This window comes from Emys orbicularis, chromosome 4 (assembly GCF_028017835.1).
Source record: "Emys orbicularis isolate rEmyOrb1 chromosome 4, rEmyOrb1.hap1, whole genome shotgun sequence".
In the NCBI taxonomy this organism is placed as follows: Eukaryota; Metazoa; Chordata; order Testudines; family Emydidae; genus Emys; species Emys orbicularis.
The window spans coordinates 87,326,680-87,347,126 of NC_088686.1; the positions used below are offsets into that span (position 1 = coordinate 87,326,680).

Consider the following 20,447-nt stretch of genomic DNA (forward strand, 5'->3'; position numbering starts at 1 on the left):
TATACAAAAGTTTAAATTGATTTGATTAATGTTTTCCCCTTTGTAATATAAACCTGATTTTTTTTAACCTTACAGATATGAGTCATTTCTGCTTTTTTCCTAGCAGAAGGAAAGGATAGGGAGTGGGGAGGAGTTTGATGGTGTTGAATCTTTGACAAAGACATCCTTTCTCTAAAGTGTTAGGCATAAATGTTAAATTTATTTTTAAAGTTTAAATGCTTTGCTTTTCCTGCTCAGCTAGAGATGTAAAATGTTAACCGGTTAACCGATAAGCATGAATCTTATCGGTAAGGTGTTCTGCAGGACTCTGCGGCCAGCCCCACGCGGGGGTCCCAGCTGCCAGCCACACACTACGGGGTCCCGGCTGCCAGCAGCAGGGCCCTGGGTACAGGGCCGACAGCCAGGACCCCTGGTGCAGGGCAGGAAGGGAGTGGAGTACCCAGGCGTGGGGCCAGCAGCCAGGATCCTGGGCGCATGGGGCGGCAGCGTAACCTAATGGTTAAACGTTTAACCAATACAATTTTAATAGTTCAAACATTTACTTTTTAAAAACACTATTTACATCCCTACAATCAGCTTTCACTCTCTTGCATCTTGTGATGTTACCATTTCAGTATTCTCATTATCCTGTTCTTCCTAGACCAGACCTGAATTCCTCATATAAAAAACAGGCAGGAAAGAATCCTTTCCTTCTTTATAATTCTTAAAGCAGAAGAATTATAAAGAAGGACCACCAAACCAGAGGAGTCAGCTTAAGCTCTTTATTTCCTGCCTTAGTAGGTTCTTTAATATGGAGAAAGGTCAATTGCTCTGACAGATATGGATAAATAATATAAACAGGTGGTATGTGGGGGGCCTGCACATAGAGGGGGTAGTAGATTTGCTTAAAATTAAAATTCTAAATATTAATTCAAAAGATGCTGAAAACAGAAAATTGAGTTAGGAACGTTTTGACCATAAAGCCTTCTCCTAGGAATTCTATGTCAAAGTGAGGGAGGGGAAATAATTTTGGTATCAGTGAATGGAATCCTAAGGGAATTTGAGCAAGGTATATTTTTGAACTGGGGGCAGTTCCTTTACCATGCAAATATGTTACAAGAGGAAACTTTCAAACGGGTCCACACCTCCAGTAAATCCCCATAGTGTAAGATTTTTCCTTTCACATCATTACAGCTTAAAGTTATTTTTGAGAGAGATGGGCCCAAATGCCATCTACTTTCTTATCCAGCTGTCTGATGGGTAAAAACAGAAAACTGATGCAAACATCCTTATATAGAGATTTGGATCTAAATTTTGGTTCTCGTGCATCATTTATTTAGGGCCACATTCTTCCTTTACACAGAGGTCAACGGAAACTCCATGGGCTGTAAATCAAGGCAGAATTTGACTCTCAATGTTTCTATAACCCAGTGTTTAAGAAAACATTTGCTACGGTGAAAGAAGCTACAATAGCTATAGTTACAGCACCGTATTACAAAAAATAAAATTTGGATTCTGTTACGCACACAAAACTCAGGTCAGATTATGTGAAACTTGTGCCAAGGTTCTCAAACTTGTACAGTAGCAAGAGAAGCTACGCTGATTTATAGTGGATTATGAAATTTGGAGATTGCCCCAGTTTGTAGTGTGGGTCCAGTTGCAAACTTCTCAGAGGTTAGTAGAGGAAGAAAGTAGGTTGTTGGCCGTAGTGTTTCAGTTTGGTCTACAAAAAGTTCTTCAGGTTAATGGGGAAGAGGGTTCTGTCCTGAAGCAGGATGAGGTGTCAAAAACTCAAATTTGTATTTATTCCCACCGCCCCCCAAAAGGGTATTAAAGAAAAGATGTTTTGTTTTGTTTTTGGCTTTCCAGCTTCTTTTCCACTTGTGAAATTTCAATGACAAGAGCCCCATACTGCTAGAGAGGCAGAGAGCCCAGGAGTTCTGCCTCTCCACTAACCCATTCCAGCTCTAAGAGCCAGGGAACTGTCTTTTTTCTCCCCCCTACCATCTGGAAAATTCAAATAAAAAAATCATCAGCAAAACCAAAATTCTCACATAAAATTTCAGTTTTGCAAAAAGGCCATGCTTTGTTGGAAAAATCATTCCAATGACAAATTTTCAACCAGCTCTAGTGAGGAGTTTACCTAGCTTGAACCTGAAACCATACAAAACTCTACAGTTTTGACTGTTTTCCTTTGAGTTCAATAGTTAATGTGAATTCAAAACATAAAGGGCACCAATATTTACACCCAGTTATTTGCAGATGCAAAACTATGAGGGCAGTTTCAAAAAGTCTGTCTCATATCTATAAGATATCTGCCTTCTGATAAAGATACTATTTTCCTCTTCCTATAATGCAAATTAATAGCGAGATGCTCTTACCATAGAACAATATAAAAAAGATCTTGATATACTATGTGTAAGTTACTGTGGTTACTTCATTTGATTAAACAATACCCTTACCACTTAAACTTGGAAAGTTTAGCCTTAAATTTAATGTGAACGAATTGATTAAAAATACATTATAAATAATTCTTAATTTACATACTTGATTCCTTTTTTTTTTTTACTAACTTTACAAGATCATTATTGAAAGAATGTAGGAGTAAAAAGAAAGTAGAAAATATTTAACCATAGCCTTTTCTATTTAAAAATACAATATATTACATGCTCACAGTACTTTCAATGTGCAAAACATGTACTGATATTGTGTGGTTTTGTATTTACTCAGTTTCTGTACACCACAAATTATGACCAAGAGCTTACTTTGCTCTGTACTGTTATGAAGAGTAAGACAATAGGTACATAGTTGGTTGTAATGCTTTAAACAAGTCATTTGCAGAAATTAATGGACATTAGTTTGCTTTTATAAAAAAAGAGCCAATTTTAATTCTAAGAACTAAATAAGGCTTTTCCAGTATTGAGGACTTAATGCATTTACAATTCGTTTCCAGGGGATAAATCTTCCAAATCACAATGCTAAGATGCATGCAACATGTTGTACTGGCAAATATAGCCACGAAACAAGTTTAACAGCCAGACATCCCAGTCAAAGTTGGTCCTCTGACACTTCAAGTTTTCTTTGTGGGGCAAACAAGTTTCCTCGTAAAATTCCATCCACACCGTCTGAATCTGCAGGAGACGAAGCAAAACTAGAAATTGCATTCGGCCCTCCAGGCGTACGGAAAAAGTTTTCAGTCACTGCCTGTGGCTCTTCGGGTTTCACTGGCACAGTAGTCTGATTGGAAGGGAAAAGAACATTTGTTTCATTTGAGGCACATAAAACTAGATAGAAACTTAAAGCTAGAATTTTCAAAAACCTTGTAAGACTTTATCAAAATAATCTGATTAGTCTATTCTGACACTCTCAGTATATTTGAAAGAGTGTATTTATACCTGTCTTATGAGAGTGTCATTTGTTCCTCCCTTCTAATCCCATGTATTATTTATAGAGCAAAGATTTATGAACACCCTTAGGCAACACGATGTCCTGCAAAACATGCAGACTAATTCTGCCCTCAGATCAGATATGCACTAATCCATGGAGTAGGATAATATGCATATCTGAGGTAGAACCAGGAGTTGAAACTTAACATTAAGTACATAAACAATAACAACATGAGGGGAATAAGAGTTCAAGAAGAAAGAGAAAGTAAAATAAAAAATTTCCTTCTTTTGGCCTTGATAAATGCCATCTTGTCCTCTCAAGTTAATTCAAAAATGCTATTGCTAAGATGTCTTAGGTCTTTGCTAAACCTCACTTTTTACATTCCCCCAACTGGCTCTCTGTTCTCTACAACAAACGAGTTCTTTGTCTGTCCCTTAAAGACTCCTCATGGCTTAGTCCCACCCTATCTACCAAGGTATCGAGTTAACCCCTCCATCTATTCTAGCAATCGGGGTGGATAAAAGTCTATTAAAAGTTAAAAACAGTTTATTTAAATAGGATTCTTTTTATTAAAGTTATAATACAAATTTAATTTTTAAAAATAAATCATATATTAAAATCATTTAAATTAATTTTAAAAGTAATGGACGCTGCCAAGTTTTAAAGAAAGTCAAACCACCGAACTGCTGGAAGTCACCCCTAAGCACCTGGACTCAGTTTATTGAAATGGTACGCCAGCTTTTGACAGCTGTAGGTGCAGAGAGAACATTTTCTTCATATCAGTTTATTGAACTAAATTAGTTCAATGATTGGTTCATTCAAAATTAAGAAACCAATTAGGACTTGAAAAATCAGAAAAGCCTGTTTCATCAATCTATGAATAAATATTAGATATAAGAGGATGAGATCTACTAATTAGAAAATCTTGAGGGACATGGTGACCAGAAACAATCAGTTCAATTCTCTAATTACAGATACTTTGTTTAATGGATCAGTTAGTTTTAAATGGCAAAACATGTTTTAATAAACTTTGATAAACTTTTTTACTTATGTTTCCAACACATTGTTGTTAGTTAAATAAAACTACCTTAAAACAAATTAAAGTGCTCTTTTGTGCTTTTTAATTTACTTTTAAATTTCCAAGTTTGACACTAATCGCATTTACAAAAATTAATCACCTAGTAAATAAGAAATACCTCATTCCCCATTTCTTAACAAATAAAATGTAAAAATTAAGAGTCTGAATAAAGGTAAGTTAAGCTATACAATATAGCTTTAATATGTATAGATATAGTGTATCCTGCTGGGTAGCAAACAAACAAACAAACAAAGAAAAACAGACAAACACCAAACTCCATGTAAAGGCTATATTTAGTTGCAAATCAACAAGTTTTAACTAATGAGAATCAATCTTGCAACAAATGCAAAATAAGATTAAAATCTATTATTTAAATAAAGTTTTCCTGATTGCTGATTTAAACCATGATTAAAACTGGTGATTTAAATTGCTTTGATTTAAATCAATCCACCCTGCTAGCAATAATACCAATCTTTATTGTGCATTACTCAAATTTTCCTTGATTGTGGCCTTTGGGCACTACTATTCTATAAATAATATCTAACACTTAAAATAAGATGGAAAACTTTTAGTTGACAGTTATCTTACCTGCTGTAAAGGAATTACTGCATCTGATTTTCCATTTAAGTCACACTCAGTTATCTGGGATTCATTTTTAAACACTCTTCCTTGTTGCAAGCTCACATTCTCTGAAACAGGACTAACATGCTCTGGTTTTGGAGAGATTGGCACTGGCTGAAGCACAGGATTTGGAGAAACTTGCACACCAGCAGGTATGAGTCCTAAGTGTTGTAGTGTAAAGTTCAGAATTGAAGAGCTTGGGTTTTGGACAGGATTACTATGGCTTGAATTAAGACACGAGCTGTTTACTACAGGTGCAGCAGCTATAGAAGATGGTGATACCATTAACTTCAAGGGTGTGACATGAAAAGCAGGAATATTAACTGCTGTAAATTCGGAAGCTGTCACTGGAACGACACCTGTAAAAGAAAAATGAGGTGGAAATTAAAAATCAACCTTTAACAGATGAGGGGTTTGTCTACACTGCAGTAAAAGACCCATGGCAACGAGTCTCAGAGTCCAGGTCAATTGACTCAGGCTCAGGTTGGGGGGCTAAAAATAGCAGTGTAGACATCCCAGCTTGAGCTGTAGCCCAGGCTCCAAAACCCATGAGGAGGGAGGGTTTCAGAGGCCAGGCTCCAGCCCGAACCCAACTGTCCACACTGCTAGTTTTTTTGCCTTGCAGCCTGGGCCCCGCAAGACTGGATCAGTTGACCTGGGCTTTGAGACTCCCTGCTGTGGGTTTTTTATTGCACTGTAGATACACCCTGGGACTCCTACTGGTGAAATCCATCACTGGTATAGGTTCACTGACTTCTGTTGGGTGAAATTGGTCCACAATGCTCAAAACCAGAGAACTTAAATGTATATTGTAGCGAGGCGGTGTGGCTCTCCGCCACCCCAGAGGGGGAAGAGCACATCCAGAGGCCGGAGTGGGCGGAGCTAGGGAGCTCAGAGCCCGCCCCTCAGAGGCGGCGGCCCGGAAGTATAAAGGCTTGCCCTCAGAGCTCAGTAAAGGCCCAGCTGCCGGAGGGACCAGACGTCTCCAGCCTAGCTTGTGGCTGGGAAAACTCCGCGGCCCAAGGCGGCCGCCAGGAGCTGCCGGGTCTGCCCTGCGCCCGCTATCCGGAGGAGCTGCCGGGCCTGCTGATCAATCCCTGCCCTGAAGAACCCATGGTCCTGGGTCCCCAGAGGCCGACACCAGGACCCAGGTAGGCCCCGAGGGGGAGTGTGGAAGTAGCCCGGGGGCAGCCGACCCCAGTCAGGCTGCAGCACTGCCAGAGCCTATGTCTGTGTGTTACGGCCAGGATCCCCACTGACAGCAGCGGGTCTTCTGTTGCTGCTAGGGCCCCAGGCTGGGAAGCAGTGGAGTGGGAGGGCCTGCGTCCCCCCTGCCACCCAACTCGTGGGTGGCAGACTCCCCCTTTCTCTGTCCTGAGGAGGCTGTGACCTGTTGTTACTGCTCAGCCCTGAGTGAGGGCCTGAGCGCCTGACTCAGCGTTTGTTGCCCCGCCCTGACCTAGGGCCTGGGCTTTTGTACTTGTTGCTCAGCCCTGACTGAGGGCCTGAGCTCCTGACTCAGCATTTGTTGCCCTGTCCTGACCTAGGGCCTGGGCTTAATCCTTTTGTACTTGTTACTCAGCCCTGACTGAGGGCCCGAGCCCTGACTCAGCGTTTGTTGCCCCGCCCTGACCTAGGGCCGGGTTTACCGTGTTGCTTCCAATTACAGCAAGGGCTGCCGAGGGAGACCCCACAGCCAGACGAATCCCCCCCAAACTCAACGGGGTGTAGTGAGCCGGTGTGGCTCCCCGCCACCCCGGAGAGGATCGAGCCCCGGCAAACTCTTGTACATATATAAATACTTGTGTGTGTGTGTATATATATATATACACACCTGCAATGGGTGAACTGTAGGTCATGTGTGGTAGCGAACATATCCCAGACTTCTCCTTGTTAGAAAATATGGCCTCGTTGCCATGTTGCATGCACTGAGCAAGAGGAATAATATACCCTGAAGGAAACAAGGTCTGAAAAAGAAAGGATAATCTTTTTGTACAGGTGCAATAAAAAACATATTCATGATGTGTTTCTGCAGAGATAATTTTTATTCCACAAGAAAGCCCTTATTTTTTACTCTCCCCACCCTCTAGGTCCTATGCTGCATCTGTTTCTGTTGATTGACGTCTGCCAAAGGCTTGGACAAGACCCCCCCAAACACAGATCTTTAGTTGGCGGCAATCTCCATTATGTAACACAAAGCCTTCCTTTCCTCAAGAAGTAAGAGTGTGCTGCATTTCTGTTAACCTCCAATTAGACCAGACATGTTTTTAAAGCAAATTTTGACAGCTTTTTTGAATGCACAATTAGACAAACCAGAGTCTGGACTCAGATGGCAACATCATTCCATTCTCAAGTCAGATGAGACTTTTGATGCAAGAATCCAACATGAGTAAAATACTTTTTTGATATAAAAGTCTGTTTGTGCCAAGAGAACTCGCATCTCATCCCAGCCACAGATAGACACATTAATAATGAGACCCACTGTGGAGGCTGAGTTTTGCAAATGAGCAAGAAAGCAAACAAACAAAAGTAGATTGCTCATTTATTCTGGCAAGGGGTTTATAAATATTTCATGTTCTATTAAGAAATATACTATATATTTTTTTAAAAAAAGAAACCAGGTTTTGAGAATTACAAGGTCTCACTATATGTCAGTGCCATTAAATTTGAGCATTGTCCTCTGCTGTTCAATCAAAAATTTTAGAAGTTAAGAACTATAAGAAGTTTTTGGATTAGTCATGTGAGAATTCACGCGCTTTTACTGTAAGCCAAATAAACCTTTGAAATTAAGCATAAGAGGAAAATTAAAGACTCTCCAGCAGAATTTCTAATGAAGTCAACTTATCAGATAAGCCACCTCCATGACAAATATTGCTGCAGTCTCTTCTACCTCCCCTGTTTGTGTGCCTAATACAGTAGAGTCCTATGAGAAACAAAAGCTTAAGAGTAGACTGTAGACCAAATGCACCACAGGTTTCCTGTATGTATGCTTTGACTGTTAAATTTCTGCTTCTGAAAGTAATAAATCTTTGGGAAGTTGTACTTTTCCAATCAGTGGAAAGTATACCTCATGAGCAGGAACAGCAAATGCAACAGGCATCTCTTGTGTAGTACTGGCTCTGCTTTTATCTTCTGAAAGACCTTCTCTCCTTTCATGATCAAAGCAAAATTCCATATTTTGATCTAGTTTCTCAGATTTGTTCTGGCTTCCCTCTTGGAAATGACTGATTTCAGGCTCTAAGTGCACAGCTCTAGAAGATGGTCTTTCACCCTTAAGAGAATCTCCCTGAAAAATTATGTAGTACATACAAACAAAAAAACAGACATTTAAAGATGGGTTTTAGATATCTACAGTAGGTGTAATTAAGAAGTATATATTTTTAATAATGTATTTGCTTTCATTATTAGATATTTTAATTTTGTCTCAAAAACTGATTTCATTCATTAATCTTTTGTGGATACTACTGGAAATAGCCCACTCTTAAGGAGCCGTAGCATCAAACCCCACTCTATCACTCTGCGCTGCAGGAGCCTAAAGTACCAGCACAGCAGGCTCTACATTACCCACTTGTGCCCCCACCAGCATACTAGATGTTCCATGGTTGGGAAGGGGCATGGTCAGAACACACTGCACTGATGATCTAGAGCTGTTCTAGCAAGCACAACTTAGAGAACAGCCTAAGGACTGCTAATGTGCACTAGGAGGCCAAAGGTCATCAACTGTCCCCAGGATTGAGAAACAAGGGTCTGAAAGACATCCATGTCCCCATTCCCCAAGTGTACCAGCGCAGCTCACATATACCTAGAGATCTGGAACAGGAAGTTTCAGCTTTTTATTCTCTCAATAGTTTGGTTCATGGTATATAGCCCATTATATAAGATGTCAGGAATTAATAACACTAGATCAGGGGTGGGTAAACGTTTTGGCCTGAGGGCCACATCAGGGTATGGAAATTGTATGGCGGATCATGAATGATCACAAAATTGGGGGTAGGGGGCTCCGGCTGGGGTTGTGGGCTGTGGGATGGGGCCAGAAATGAGGAGTTCAGAGTGTGGGAGGGGGCTCCAGGCAGGGGCAGTGGGTTGGGGTGCAGGGGGGGCACCCCTCCGGCTGACAGTACGAGCTCTGTTGTGGGGCTGTGGATTAGGGGTTTGGGGTACAGGAGGGGGCTCTGGGCTGGGATCGAGGGGTTCAGAGGGCAGGAGAGGAATCAGGGCTGGGGCAGGGGGTTGGAGTGCGGGGGGGCTCAAGGGTACAGGCTCCGAGCAGCACTTACCTCCAGCAATTCCTGGAAGCAGCGCCACCTCCCCTCTTCAGCTCCTATGCGGAGGCGCAGCCAGGCAGTTCTGCATGCTGCCTCATCCGCAGGAGCCGCCTCCACAGCTCCCATTGGCCGCAGTTCCTGGCCAATGGGAGCTGCAGAGGTGGGGCTTGGGACAGCGTGCCTGACTGCCCCAACGCGTAGGAGCCGGGGGAAGGGGGGAGAACATGTCAGCTGCTTCCAGGGAGCCGTGCGGTGCCACGGCATGCACAGAGCAGGGCAAGCCCCCGACTCTGCTTTCCGGCGGGAGCTCAAGGGCTGGATTAAAAGATCTGATGGGCCAGATGTGGCCCACAGGCCGTAGTTTGCCCACCCCCGCACTAGATACAAGTGCTTGAAATACTTAAATTTAATATCCCCACTTTCCCTCTCATCCATAAAGCCAACAATGAATGCGTCACTATATGAGCTGAGAAGTGCCTGAACTACTCCAGAAAGACTGAATCACATCCCCTGGCAGACAGCAAATCAAGTTACCAGATTTGGTTTTTGATTATACTTCTAAAATGCTCTGTAAACACTTCTAGGTGGGGTTATTTTTCTGAATCAAAAACTTTAGTTTTTAAAGAGACAACCTGATTCAAGGTTCAGCCTTGCAAAGATATGCTTTGATTGACAGAACTATATATTGTATCTGAATGTTTTCCAAGCACCAGGCAAACTATGAGCAAAGGATTGATGGACATTCACTCTCACAAAAGGCAAGTTCAAGATTCACCCTTAAGTGTAAGTCTATTCACAATTATTACAAACACTGAACATTTGCATAAATTGGAATTACAGGAATCTGAGCAGCCCCTTAACTCAGTGCAATCTTTCCACCTAAGTCTCTCCCCACCACCTTCAAACAATAAGAAGCACTCACGCTATAAGACTGGTATGATATCCCTTTGTGCAGCCAACCACTGGTGGGTCTGTAGAACAATGTACTTCCATCAAGGTTTTAAGAACATTTGTACAAAACTCAACCAAAGGATTAAGTGTTTCCATGATTGCTCCTGAAACCATGTTCTATACAATGCATTTATTTATGGCTTCTATTAGGATCCCAAGCACTTTATAACGGTAGGTCATCACACTACAATATTAAAGTAAAAAACTATACCTTTTCTTATATTACTTACTGTATAAACATCTTCAAGACTTTTCTCATCACTTCTACATTTTTTAATTGAACTGTTCTCCTGTAATGCTTGAGATCTTTTAAGGCACCTCTCTGGTGTAAACTCAATTTTTGTAACTTGTCTCTCTTTAGCCACCAAGTTCCCAGCATCACCTTCACCTGTATTACTGTCTCTCTCTTCAGTGGTCATTTGATTAAATGGTATTTGTGAATTAGCATTGAAAACACTTTTAGTTCCAGTCACATTGGGACAGGGCACAGACTGTAACGTGGTCACAGTCTGGGCTTGGGAAGGATGCAAATATATTGCATATGAAATAGCAGAATGGGTTTGAGGTAGCATTACTGGAGAAACTGAATTGTGGATAAGAGGCAGGACCCCCAGTGGCTGAACAAGAGATGGAGTTTGACAGGATGATGTAGTATTAGGTTCACATTTCAGAAGAGATTCATCACTAGAGGTCAATTTACATTCTAAGGTAGATCTTGTCAATTTCATCTTTAATTCTCTAAAAGGAAAAAACAAGAAATACACACTTAAATACATTCAGAAGTGCCCTGGTCATTTTATGTCATGACAGAAAAATAGAGTAACTTGATGTAATTTTCACTACTCCATCCATTAAATAAAGTGAAAATGATGCTACTGAAAATTATTTAGTTTAACAGTTTACCGGTTGACTAACTCTAGTTCACAATAGCTGACTAAATACACCTCAAGCTTGTTGGCCCAATGGTGAAATAAGCTTCCCACTATAACACTAGTGTAAACATACCTTGATTGTCCTTCTAACTGCTGTTTACAAATTGCTGCAAGCTGGGCCATTTTACTTGGCAAGGATGACGAATTTTCATCATTATCTGCTTCGGGGGTGGGAAAAAAAGCCATAAATAGAAGTTGGATTCACTTTTAAGAATACCTACTTGTATAGTTTGCATGGTTTAAGTGTTTAGTAACAGGGTATAAAGCCTTTCATCTCCATGTTACCATTCAGTTCAGGCTGGATAAGTCAGTTGGATAGTGGCTTAAGTTGGAGGCTTCAGTTCAGTTCTTTGTAGAGAAGCATCCACAAAAGACAACATGAGGCACTAATTAATACTTTGGCTGGCAGACTCCGAGCCCAAGAAATGCATTTACATGAAGAATAAATGGTCATCTCAACTTTAAATGTGGCCCTTTCAGAAGGGGGCTGAGCCATAGTTAGGCGTGGCAGGATTGAATTTTTATCAGTAAACGTCAGGAAACGTTAGTTTTGTTGACAAATATTTCCATCCATAATTGAAATGGATAGGCAAAGAAAAAAATTCTTCTTGAGAACTTAGAATTTGATTTAAGGACATTTACTTTGTATATTTTGGCACGTGATGTTGACAGTATGTGTTTTAACGGTTATAAAGCTTTAACTGTTTGAATTTCACCATCTACTATAATTAAATAATAATTCTCTGGCTCCCCAGAGTTTCCCCAAATGAGAAAATTTAAAAATAGATAAAAACAGCAAAGGCTGCTTAAAAATAATCAATATTATCCGTTGAAGTTATAAAAATATAAAAGTCTAATTGTGCCAAACCTAGCCAGAGTTTTGAGAAAGGTACAGTATTCATATCCATAGAACATATTCCTAACAGACTACTTAAGGCTATTAAACGCAGCACTATAAAAAAGTCAAAATGAAGTTATGTAAAAATTAATTAATTTTCTTAATAAAAAAAATACTTGTGAAAGCACACAAGCTATGTAACAGGAGTAGGCAATTACAAACAGTGAGCCAAATTTAGACCTGAGGTAAAGAGTTGTAAAATGGTTGCAACTCTATTGTTGCACCTACTGACACCAGGTCTAGATTTGGTCCATCAAAGAGGGAACAGCTTCCTATATTTTGTTATATGGATTAGCTTCAGAAGACAAAGCACTTGGAATCTGTCCTCATTATCAATCTTCTCAGGCCTCAGATGTAAAGCACTGTACATATATTACTAAGTGCCAAACTTCTCTGTTGGCTCCCATTATGCCTGTTTTTGACAGTATCAGTCAATCAGAACTTGTGTTTGCATTTCAAGCATGCACGCACCCTTTCTTTTACCTGAAGAGGTTAAACATCAATGTCTATTTAACAAGAGATCCCATACAATATGTTAATAGCTTATCCATTGTTGTATGCACTGTTGTAGCTGTGTAATCCCAGGATATTAGAAAAACAAGGTAGGTGAGGTAATATCTTCTATTGGACCAACTTCTGTTGGTGGGAGAGACAATCTTTTGAGCTACACCGAGCTCTTTCCCAGACAAGAAGAAGGTACTCAGAGAGGCACAGCTAAATACAAGATCATAGGACTGGAAGGAACCTCAAGAGGTCATCTAGTCTAGTCTCCTACACTCATGGCAGGACTAAGATTGAACTATCTGAACTCTCTCTCTCACCCACCTTGTCTCTCTAACAGCCTATCCAGAGTAAGATACTGCAGTTTGCTTTTCAACTACATACTTGTGCTTGTCTTGCTGGGGCTGCTTGGGGCAGAATGGATCTTCCTCCGGTCACTTTCTATAGTCTTTACTAGCTTTATTAGAGATGGATGCCGAGTGAAGCTTTGCTTGCCTCTTGAAGGGAAGAGATTTTTTGAACACTGCTCTTTGGGATATTTAGATTTTGCAGAATTAGATGGAATCAAGGAAGTGGTAGTAGTTACAGGTTTTGTATCTAAAACAGAAAATGTAAAATAATATCACATATAACCTGAATAATAAAACAGTTCTTTTAATATTTGTTTGGTGATTAGACTGCAGGGATTATTTGACAAACTGGAAAAAAAAACCTTTAGAGAAAAATTCAACTTCGGTCTAAGCTTTTCATGGGGAAAAACTGCAATTCATGCCAATCAAGACAGCAGAAAGAAAGCAAAGTAGTACACCTACCCTGAATGACTGGTAAAACCTCTGGTCCTGTCCATTTGAATGCCGGCTTTCTGCCTCTCTCCTCTGTAACATGAACCTTCTTGATAAGCTCAAGACTACTGAGAACATTAGCTATGTCATACAATCTCCTAATTTTGGCTGAAATAAAACAAATATATTAATGAATTCTGTATAGCATTTCTGGGTTCATTAGAAGCACACTTTAAGTCATACTTATTTCACATTAGGCTAAAGATGCTTCCCCATCCCCAACATGCTGTTGTATTTATGTTACACAAAATCAAAAGCAACAACTGAGGTTACTCATTTTGCAACTCATAAGGGGAACTCTATTTTGGATCCTTTAAGAACACTTTAGTCTTCAACCAAGATTTTTTTAAATATCTGGGTCTCTATATTGTGCAAACGTGGAGAAACCTTACACTGAAAGCCAGCAGCTAGAAATAGGTGGGAGGAGGAACAGAAATATCCTAAAATACACTGGAATCATTATTCACCTGCAGAATCTTTCTATACACCACAATATCCTAATTAATACAAAGAGCTTGACTTCAACCAGAACATGTTCAGGCCGAGTTTCTCCCATTGAAAAAATACAAAACCTGGCAAATTGTCCACAAAATTCAGGGCTATCCTTGTTAACCAAGACTGTGGTAATACATTAGTTACGTTTACAAAAAGATAGCATCTCCCTGAATATAAGCAATGGCCTTGAAATGCTTTTTGTCAGACATACCAGTTCCTGGGGGAGAAAGAAAAAACCACACACATCCTAATAATTTTAACATGATGCAGTGGAAAGGAAACTACTAACTGAAACTACTGAGACCTGATCCTATCATTACTCCACATGCACAATTCGCACAAAAGCCAATGGGAGTTTTGTCTGTGAATCAATGGCAGGATTGAGGGTTTACAAATAAAATACTATTTAAGGAGATATGACACAGAATTAGAGTTGACAGAGACAAAATTTTAAATTCTACTTCCTCCAATGAGATTAACTACTGCCTGGACTTCTAGAAATCTCTCTAGATTTCAACCAACAGAGCTACATAACCAAAATGAAGACCTGTCTATGGCAGGGACACTCAAATCTTTGTGACAGATGGTGGGGAAAACAAAAAATAAAAATGTTTCATCATGAAAAAGACAGTTACCAATAAGCAACATGATGATGTCACTTCATAATTAGGGCCCTACCAAATTCACAGATGTGAAAAAACGCATCATGGACCTTCACGGTCATCTGATCTCCCCCATGAAATCTGGTGCCCAGCTGGGGATGGCGAGGGATGAGACTTCCACTTCCCCTGCAGGGGTGCTCCCGGGGTGGGTGAGACCCCACCTCCAGGATCTCCCCCAGCCACAGGAAGGTCCGCGGTTCCAGCTGTTGCCTCCCTGCACAGAGAGGCTGCGGCTCCAGCTGTCTCACACGCTCCCCCCTTCCCCCCCCCCACTCCAGCGGGAGGTTGCTGGGAAACCGGACATATGGTAACCTATACCCTACACCCTCACTTCTGTGCTGCAGTTGGCAGTGGTTTTACAACTGAGGACCCAGCCAGCTGCCTTCCCCTCTGGCTGCGCAGCAGGGCAGAAGTAAGGGTGGCAATCCTATGTCCCCCTACAATAGCCTTGCGATTTCCCCCACACCCTGACCGCCTTTTGGGTCAGGACTCCCATGATACACCATGAAATTTCAGATGTAAACATCTGAAAATGACTAATTAAAAACCCTCTGGCTGTGAAATTGACCACTATGGACCATGAATTTGGTAGAGCCCTATAAAATAGCTTTGTTCAAGTCTTCCTTATATAATCTTTTGGTTGCCTCTCTACAAATAGACCCTGGGGACACCTAGTGTTAAAGGTATAATTAGTTCCTGTATAACTTAATTAGAAATATATTATTGGAAGAGAGAGATTCCCCTTACATTTCACAATATGCAACATTGTGTATAGGGATTACAGTTTGCAAGAATCCCTAGAAACAGCTGTAATAGTGAATCAAATGAAATATTCCATTTAAGAAAAATCAAAAACAGATCATCAGAGACAAAACTTACGTAAATACAGACTCAAGACGAGACAGCTCCAGCAGCATTTTACTTACTTTTAAACTTGCTTTTATCTAAATCTTCTACATGGTCCTCTCCAATCAAAATTTTAGCAGCAACTTCAAGGCTCACTATTTGAGGAGTTGATACAAGAAACAGCATCACAAATTTCTGACTCATCACTCGTAAAGACTTGTCTTTCCTGCTGTTTACTGAAGCTGTACGGAAAGGAGAAAGGATTAAAATGTATCAAGTGACATCTGAAATGAAAGTTCTGAAAAATATTTCAGAAATTAAGTAACAAAAATGTTTGTCAACAAGAATCTTGGTCTTAATTAAAACAGCTGAAAAAGAATGACACTTTTGCATAACATTTTTGCTGCATTTCAGGCTCTAGGATTTAAGAGATTTGTTTCCCTGTGTTTGGATATTTTTAATTACAGATGTATACTCTTCTTGGCATTAATAGAAAATCATTACCTGCTCGAAATTCCATCCCTGGGAGTTCAACAAAACACATTTCTGAATGCTCATTTGGGCCAACAGGTTTTGTCGCCATCTCTTCATTTCTGTCACCATCTAACTCAAACTCATACTCTCTCTTCTTGATCATCTCAATTTGTTGTGTGTATTTGTTCTCTTCGCCAACTTTTTTCAAAGTCTGCAGTGTTCTGTTGAGATTATGACGCCCGTACCAAGCGTATCTATTTTTGGCAAGGCGGCTCACCATATGCAGGCTCTCTAGCACATTCACAATATCATATATGCGTCTACGTTCAACATCTATAAGGAGGAAGACTATTAATACATTCATCTTAAAATTTGGATCATGTAGTATTGTTCTTAGCATATGTTTCTTTGAAGTTGGTTTACCCAGCATGGTGATTTAAGGAACTATCATTTCTGTTAATATACATAGTCTACAACAAATCACATCTTATTTTGATGTCACACTTGGGCAATGCTTAAATTGTGAGTGCAGCTAGAGAACCACCCCATTTCCCACCCATCCAATCACTGATCATATCCATAATTTGGAGAACCAAAAACTGGACTCAAGTTATTTCCAGTAGCTGTGGTAAATATTTATATGTTCTATATAATGTATAATTTAAAGTTCTTTTTCTTAAAATGTTCTGAAATAAGACAGTATGTACAGAGGAATAACAATTTTGTTAAATAGATTTCCATTTCAAACTCAGAAAAGGATTGTTATAAAAATGGAGGATTTCTTTCTTTTCTTAAGGAAAAAAAAAAAAAAAGGAACGAACTAAAATTAACTTTTCAGAATGCACACAAACTTTCATAATTTAACTGTGAAAATACATACCAAAAATGAGATGCTGGCTTTACCAGCATATTCATAGGACCAGGTCAGTACATATTCCCAATCATAAACATGTAGTACACGCACAGACTTACTAAGCTCTTCTGCTACTTCATCAAGGCAAATATCACTATTCTCTGCAGTGCTAGGGTAATTAGGATATCGAGCTAAAAATTTGTGACACAATAATCCTAGACTTTTCTCTTTACGGCTTGGTTGAGATTTCTCATATTCATCTCCTGATAAATGCTCCTGCACAGAAACAAGGAAACAGGAATTCAATGTTTTACGTAAAAATGTTAAGTTTGGCAGATTTACTGCCAGCCTCTGGGATTGATGAACAATACCAAGTGCCTTATGCTCAACAGCTGGTAAGCCTCAAAATAATAAAACTAGCAAACAGTGTTTGCTATGTCTAACAATTAAAATGGTATCACAAATAGCTAATATTCCAGAATTAAAATCTAAACAAATAAGGTGGTATATGTTAAAGTTCACTTGCCTAGTTAGTTTTCAATACTGAACAAATACAGATTCCTAGGCCAGAAGATACCATTGTGATCATCTAGTCTGACTTCCAGTATAACATAGAACTTCCCCAAAATAATTCCTTTTGAATTAAAGTATATCTTTAAAAAAAGAAAAAAAATCTAGTATCTAGACTTGCATCAAGACAATAGGCAACCCCCAGTTTAATTTACAAAAATCTTTACAACATACATGTAAACAGTGTTTTGCCTCTACGATTTCACTTCTGTCGAAAAATCCCTTTTTTTGTTCTCTGTTTCTAATCTCAGGACTAGCCGCGCTGATCAGTATTTTAAGGTTAGCAGTGGGTGTCCATGGATCTCCAGGAGGAACTTCCTGAGACTTAGGGGGTGTTGTCAGAGGTCCAGAATCAGGCTGGATTTCCGTTAATACTGAATATGAGGTAGCTGACTGTTTCAGAGGAGTTTTCAATATCCTTCTTTGTGGCTCAGAAGAGTGATTTTCCTGCCCCAAAAAAAAAAAAAAAAAATTATCTCATAAAATCAGAGTAATGCCATATATAAGACTACATTCCAATACTGTTCTTTATTCTAGTCAACTACCAATCAGTTTACTCTCTTGGGTAGCCGACAGGCAAATTTTGAAGTCTTTACTGGAGTTAAGACTTCTATTAAGCCAATGACGTCTTGGCTGAATAAAGTCTGTTACGATGACCCCGGGGTTTATAGCATGCAATATGGCCTTTTCCTGCTTGCATCAAGTAAAAAACAAAAAAATAAAAGAACTTAAAATAAAACTCAGCTTGACTGTTAATCCAATGCAAAAATGCTAGTTTACCCATTTTGGGGGGAATAATGCCAAGGATTGTCAGATACATTGTTCATCAACAGTAGTTTTTAGCATTTATGAGGCCCCCCACCAAGCTGCCCATAATCCTTTTCACTGAAGAGGGGTAGAGTGGGGGTAACAACCAGTAAAAGGAAAAGACAAAAATTAAGGGCCATGAATTAGTGACTTATATTGCCTTTGCTTATATCAGGCCATGCTAAGGAATGGGCATGCTTGTTTATATATTCAACATTTTATAAGAAAAAGCTGCCTCCTTTTTTGATAAATAAAGCTAGAGCGTTTCCAGCACAGGGCCAATCTTCTTGCTAAGAGAAATGAGACATATGGCAAATTTCAAATCTGTTGCACCACTGTGAGCTGACTCTTGCTGCAGAATGGAATGGCTTGCATCAGGCAAAAAACCAAATACTAACTCTGACGTCCAATGAAAGGTTCTTTTGGGTTAATGCTTGAGACATTTACTTATCACTTTTGTATAACTGAAAATAATATGTAACATGCTCTGTACATTTCAAGCTGTGTATTGTTTCTTCTATGTTTATTTGATATACCTAGGAAAATGGGGCTCCATTTTAACTGCCTTTTTGTCACTGATATACTATAAATGTTAAAGACCTATCACACCTGCCATCAATTTTCCTTTTTATTCCAGACACTTTAAAATAAAGTTTTTCAGACAGCTGTTATTTTACTTTACAGCACGTGAATATATGGAATTGGTTTAAAAAAAAAAAAACCCACAACACAATATATTTTGGGCCTTCTTCTGTAAGCCCTCCATTCAGTTAAGTTTTACCCCTTTAAATGGCGTTCAACACACAGAGCTTGCAGAAATACATTCAATATAAATTCAATTACATAGTAGCAGTAGCAAAATCTTAGGAAAAAAGGATAGTAACTAAAGTGGGTTCAATGCAGCTATTGCAGTTTGCTGGAATCTGTGATTTTTTAAAAAAGGTTTTATTCACAATTGCAGGGTTTTTCTTGTTGCCTGTAGAATCGAACCAGGCAAAACCACCACAAGCAGAACAGTCACGTTTGCTTTCCCCATCGAGGCTCACTGTCAGCCTGACTCACTATGGCGGGGCAGGACAGTTATACGGCAATGCCAAGTGAAGTGGGTTTTACAACAGAGTTAAACAGTCACATCGGGCAGGGTTAACACATGATTAAGGCCTGATCTATGCTATAGAGTTAGTCAAAGCAAGGCAGCTTACATTAACATAACACTTAAATTTCACTCCTGCCAATGTAACTACCCCGATTTAATAATTCCACCTCCAAAAGCATAGGGCTTGTCTACATTACCGCGCGGGGCCGATCTAAGATATGCAACTTCAGCTACGTGAATAGCATAGCAGAAGTCAACGTACTTAGATCTACCTACCGCGGTGTCTTCACTGTGGTAAGTCAACAGCGGGCACTCTCCCGTTGACTCCGCTTGCGTTCCTCATTCTGGTGGAGTACCGGAGTTGACGGGAGAGTGCTCAGCGGTTGATTTATTGCCTCTACACTAGACGCAATAAATCGACCCCCCACTGGATTGATCGCTGCCCGCCAATCTGGCAGGTAGTGTAGACAAGCCCCTAGAGTCAATGTAGTTAGGCTATGTTACTTACATCACCTGTTACTGGCTTTCAGAAGCTGTCCCACCAGCCCCACACTGACCGTACAAGCACTCCTGGTGGGGACGCACACCGCCAACACCAGGAGCTTTGCGAGGACACATACAAGGGATGTAATGACTATGGCAGCTGGATGCCCACGTAACGGAGGTCAACCTAATTTTGCAGGGTAGCTATGCCAGCGCGGCATCAGGCTCACGAAGTACCTTCTCTTCGGTCCCCATTTCACCCCCGGGCTCTCCGGGTCCGCTCACCGCTCCTGGGCCAGCCGGGCTGCGCAAGGTCATCGAAGGTGCGGGGCTGTGGGCAGCGGCGATGGCATTGCAACACTGACGAGCCCTGGGGAGGGGAACGCACCAGCGGGTGAGGCAGGCAGGCGAGGGCACGAAGCTGGGCGGAGACCTGCAGCCGGGAAGCACCGAGCCCGGCCCGACAGGAGATTCGGGACGTGCCCGTCGGCGCGGGGCGCCCGGCACCTGCCAACGCCCCCCCCGGCAGAGCCCTGCGTCACCGGCACAGCGAGCCCCGCGCGGGGGTGGGACGGGCTCCGGGATCGCCTCACGCAGCTCGGCCCGCCGCCGCCCCGCTAACCCGCGCCCTCCGAGCCCCAACTGCTCCCCGACCCCACCTCGGGCCCCCGCCCGGACACGCACCAATCACACAGCAGCAGCCAGCG

At 40.8% G+C, this 20,447-nt stretch overlaps 1 protein-coding gene across 1 annotated transcript; it reads right to left on the bottom strand.

The window, feature by feature from the left end:
* Positions 1–3,027: 3,027 nt before the first annotated feature.
* On the bottom strand, positions 3,028–20,058 carry E2F8 (E2F transcription factor 8). Its single transcript, XM_065404196.1, has 13 exons — positions 19,978–20,058; positions 17,529–17,801; positions 16,904–17,060; positions 15,962–16,264; positions 15,538–15,699; positions 13,425–13,562; positions 12,997–13,209; positions 11,287–11,374; positions 10,512–11,019; positions 8,133–8,351; positions 6,900–7,032; positions 5,033–5,424; positions 3,028–3,216 (listed from the first exon to the last, which is right to left on the bottom strand). Exons 1-13 carry the CDS (start codon positions 20,056–20,058, stop codon positions 3,028–3,030), a joined length of 2,856 nt encoding a protein of 951 aa, XP_065260268.1.
* Positions 20,059–20,447: the final 389 nt, after the last annotated feature.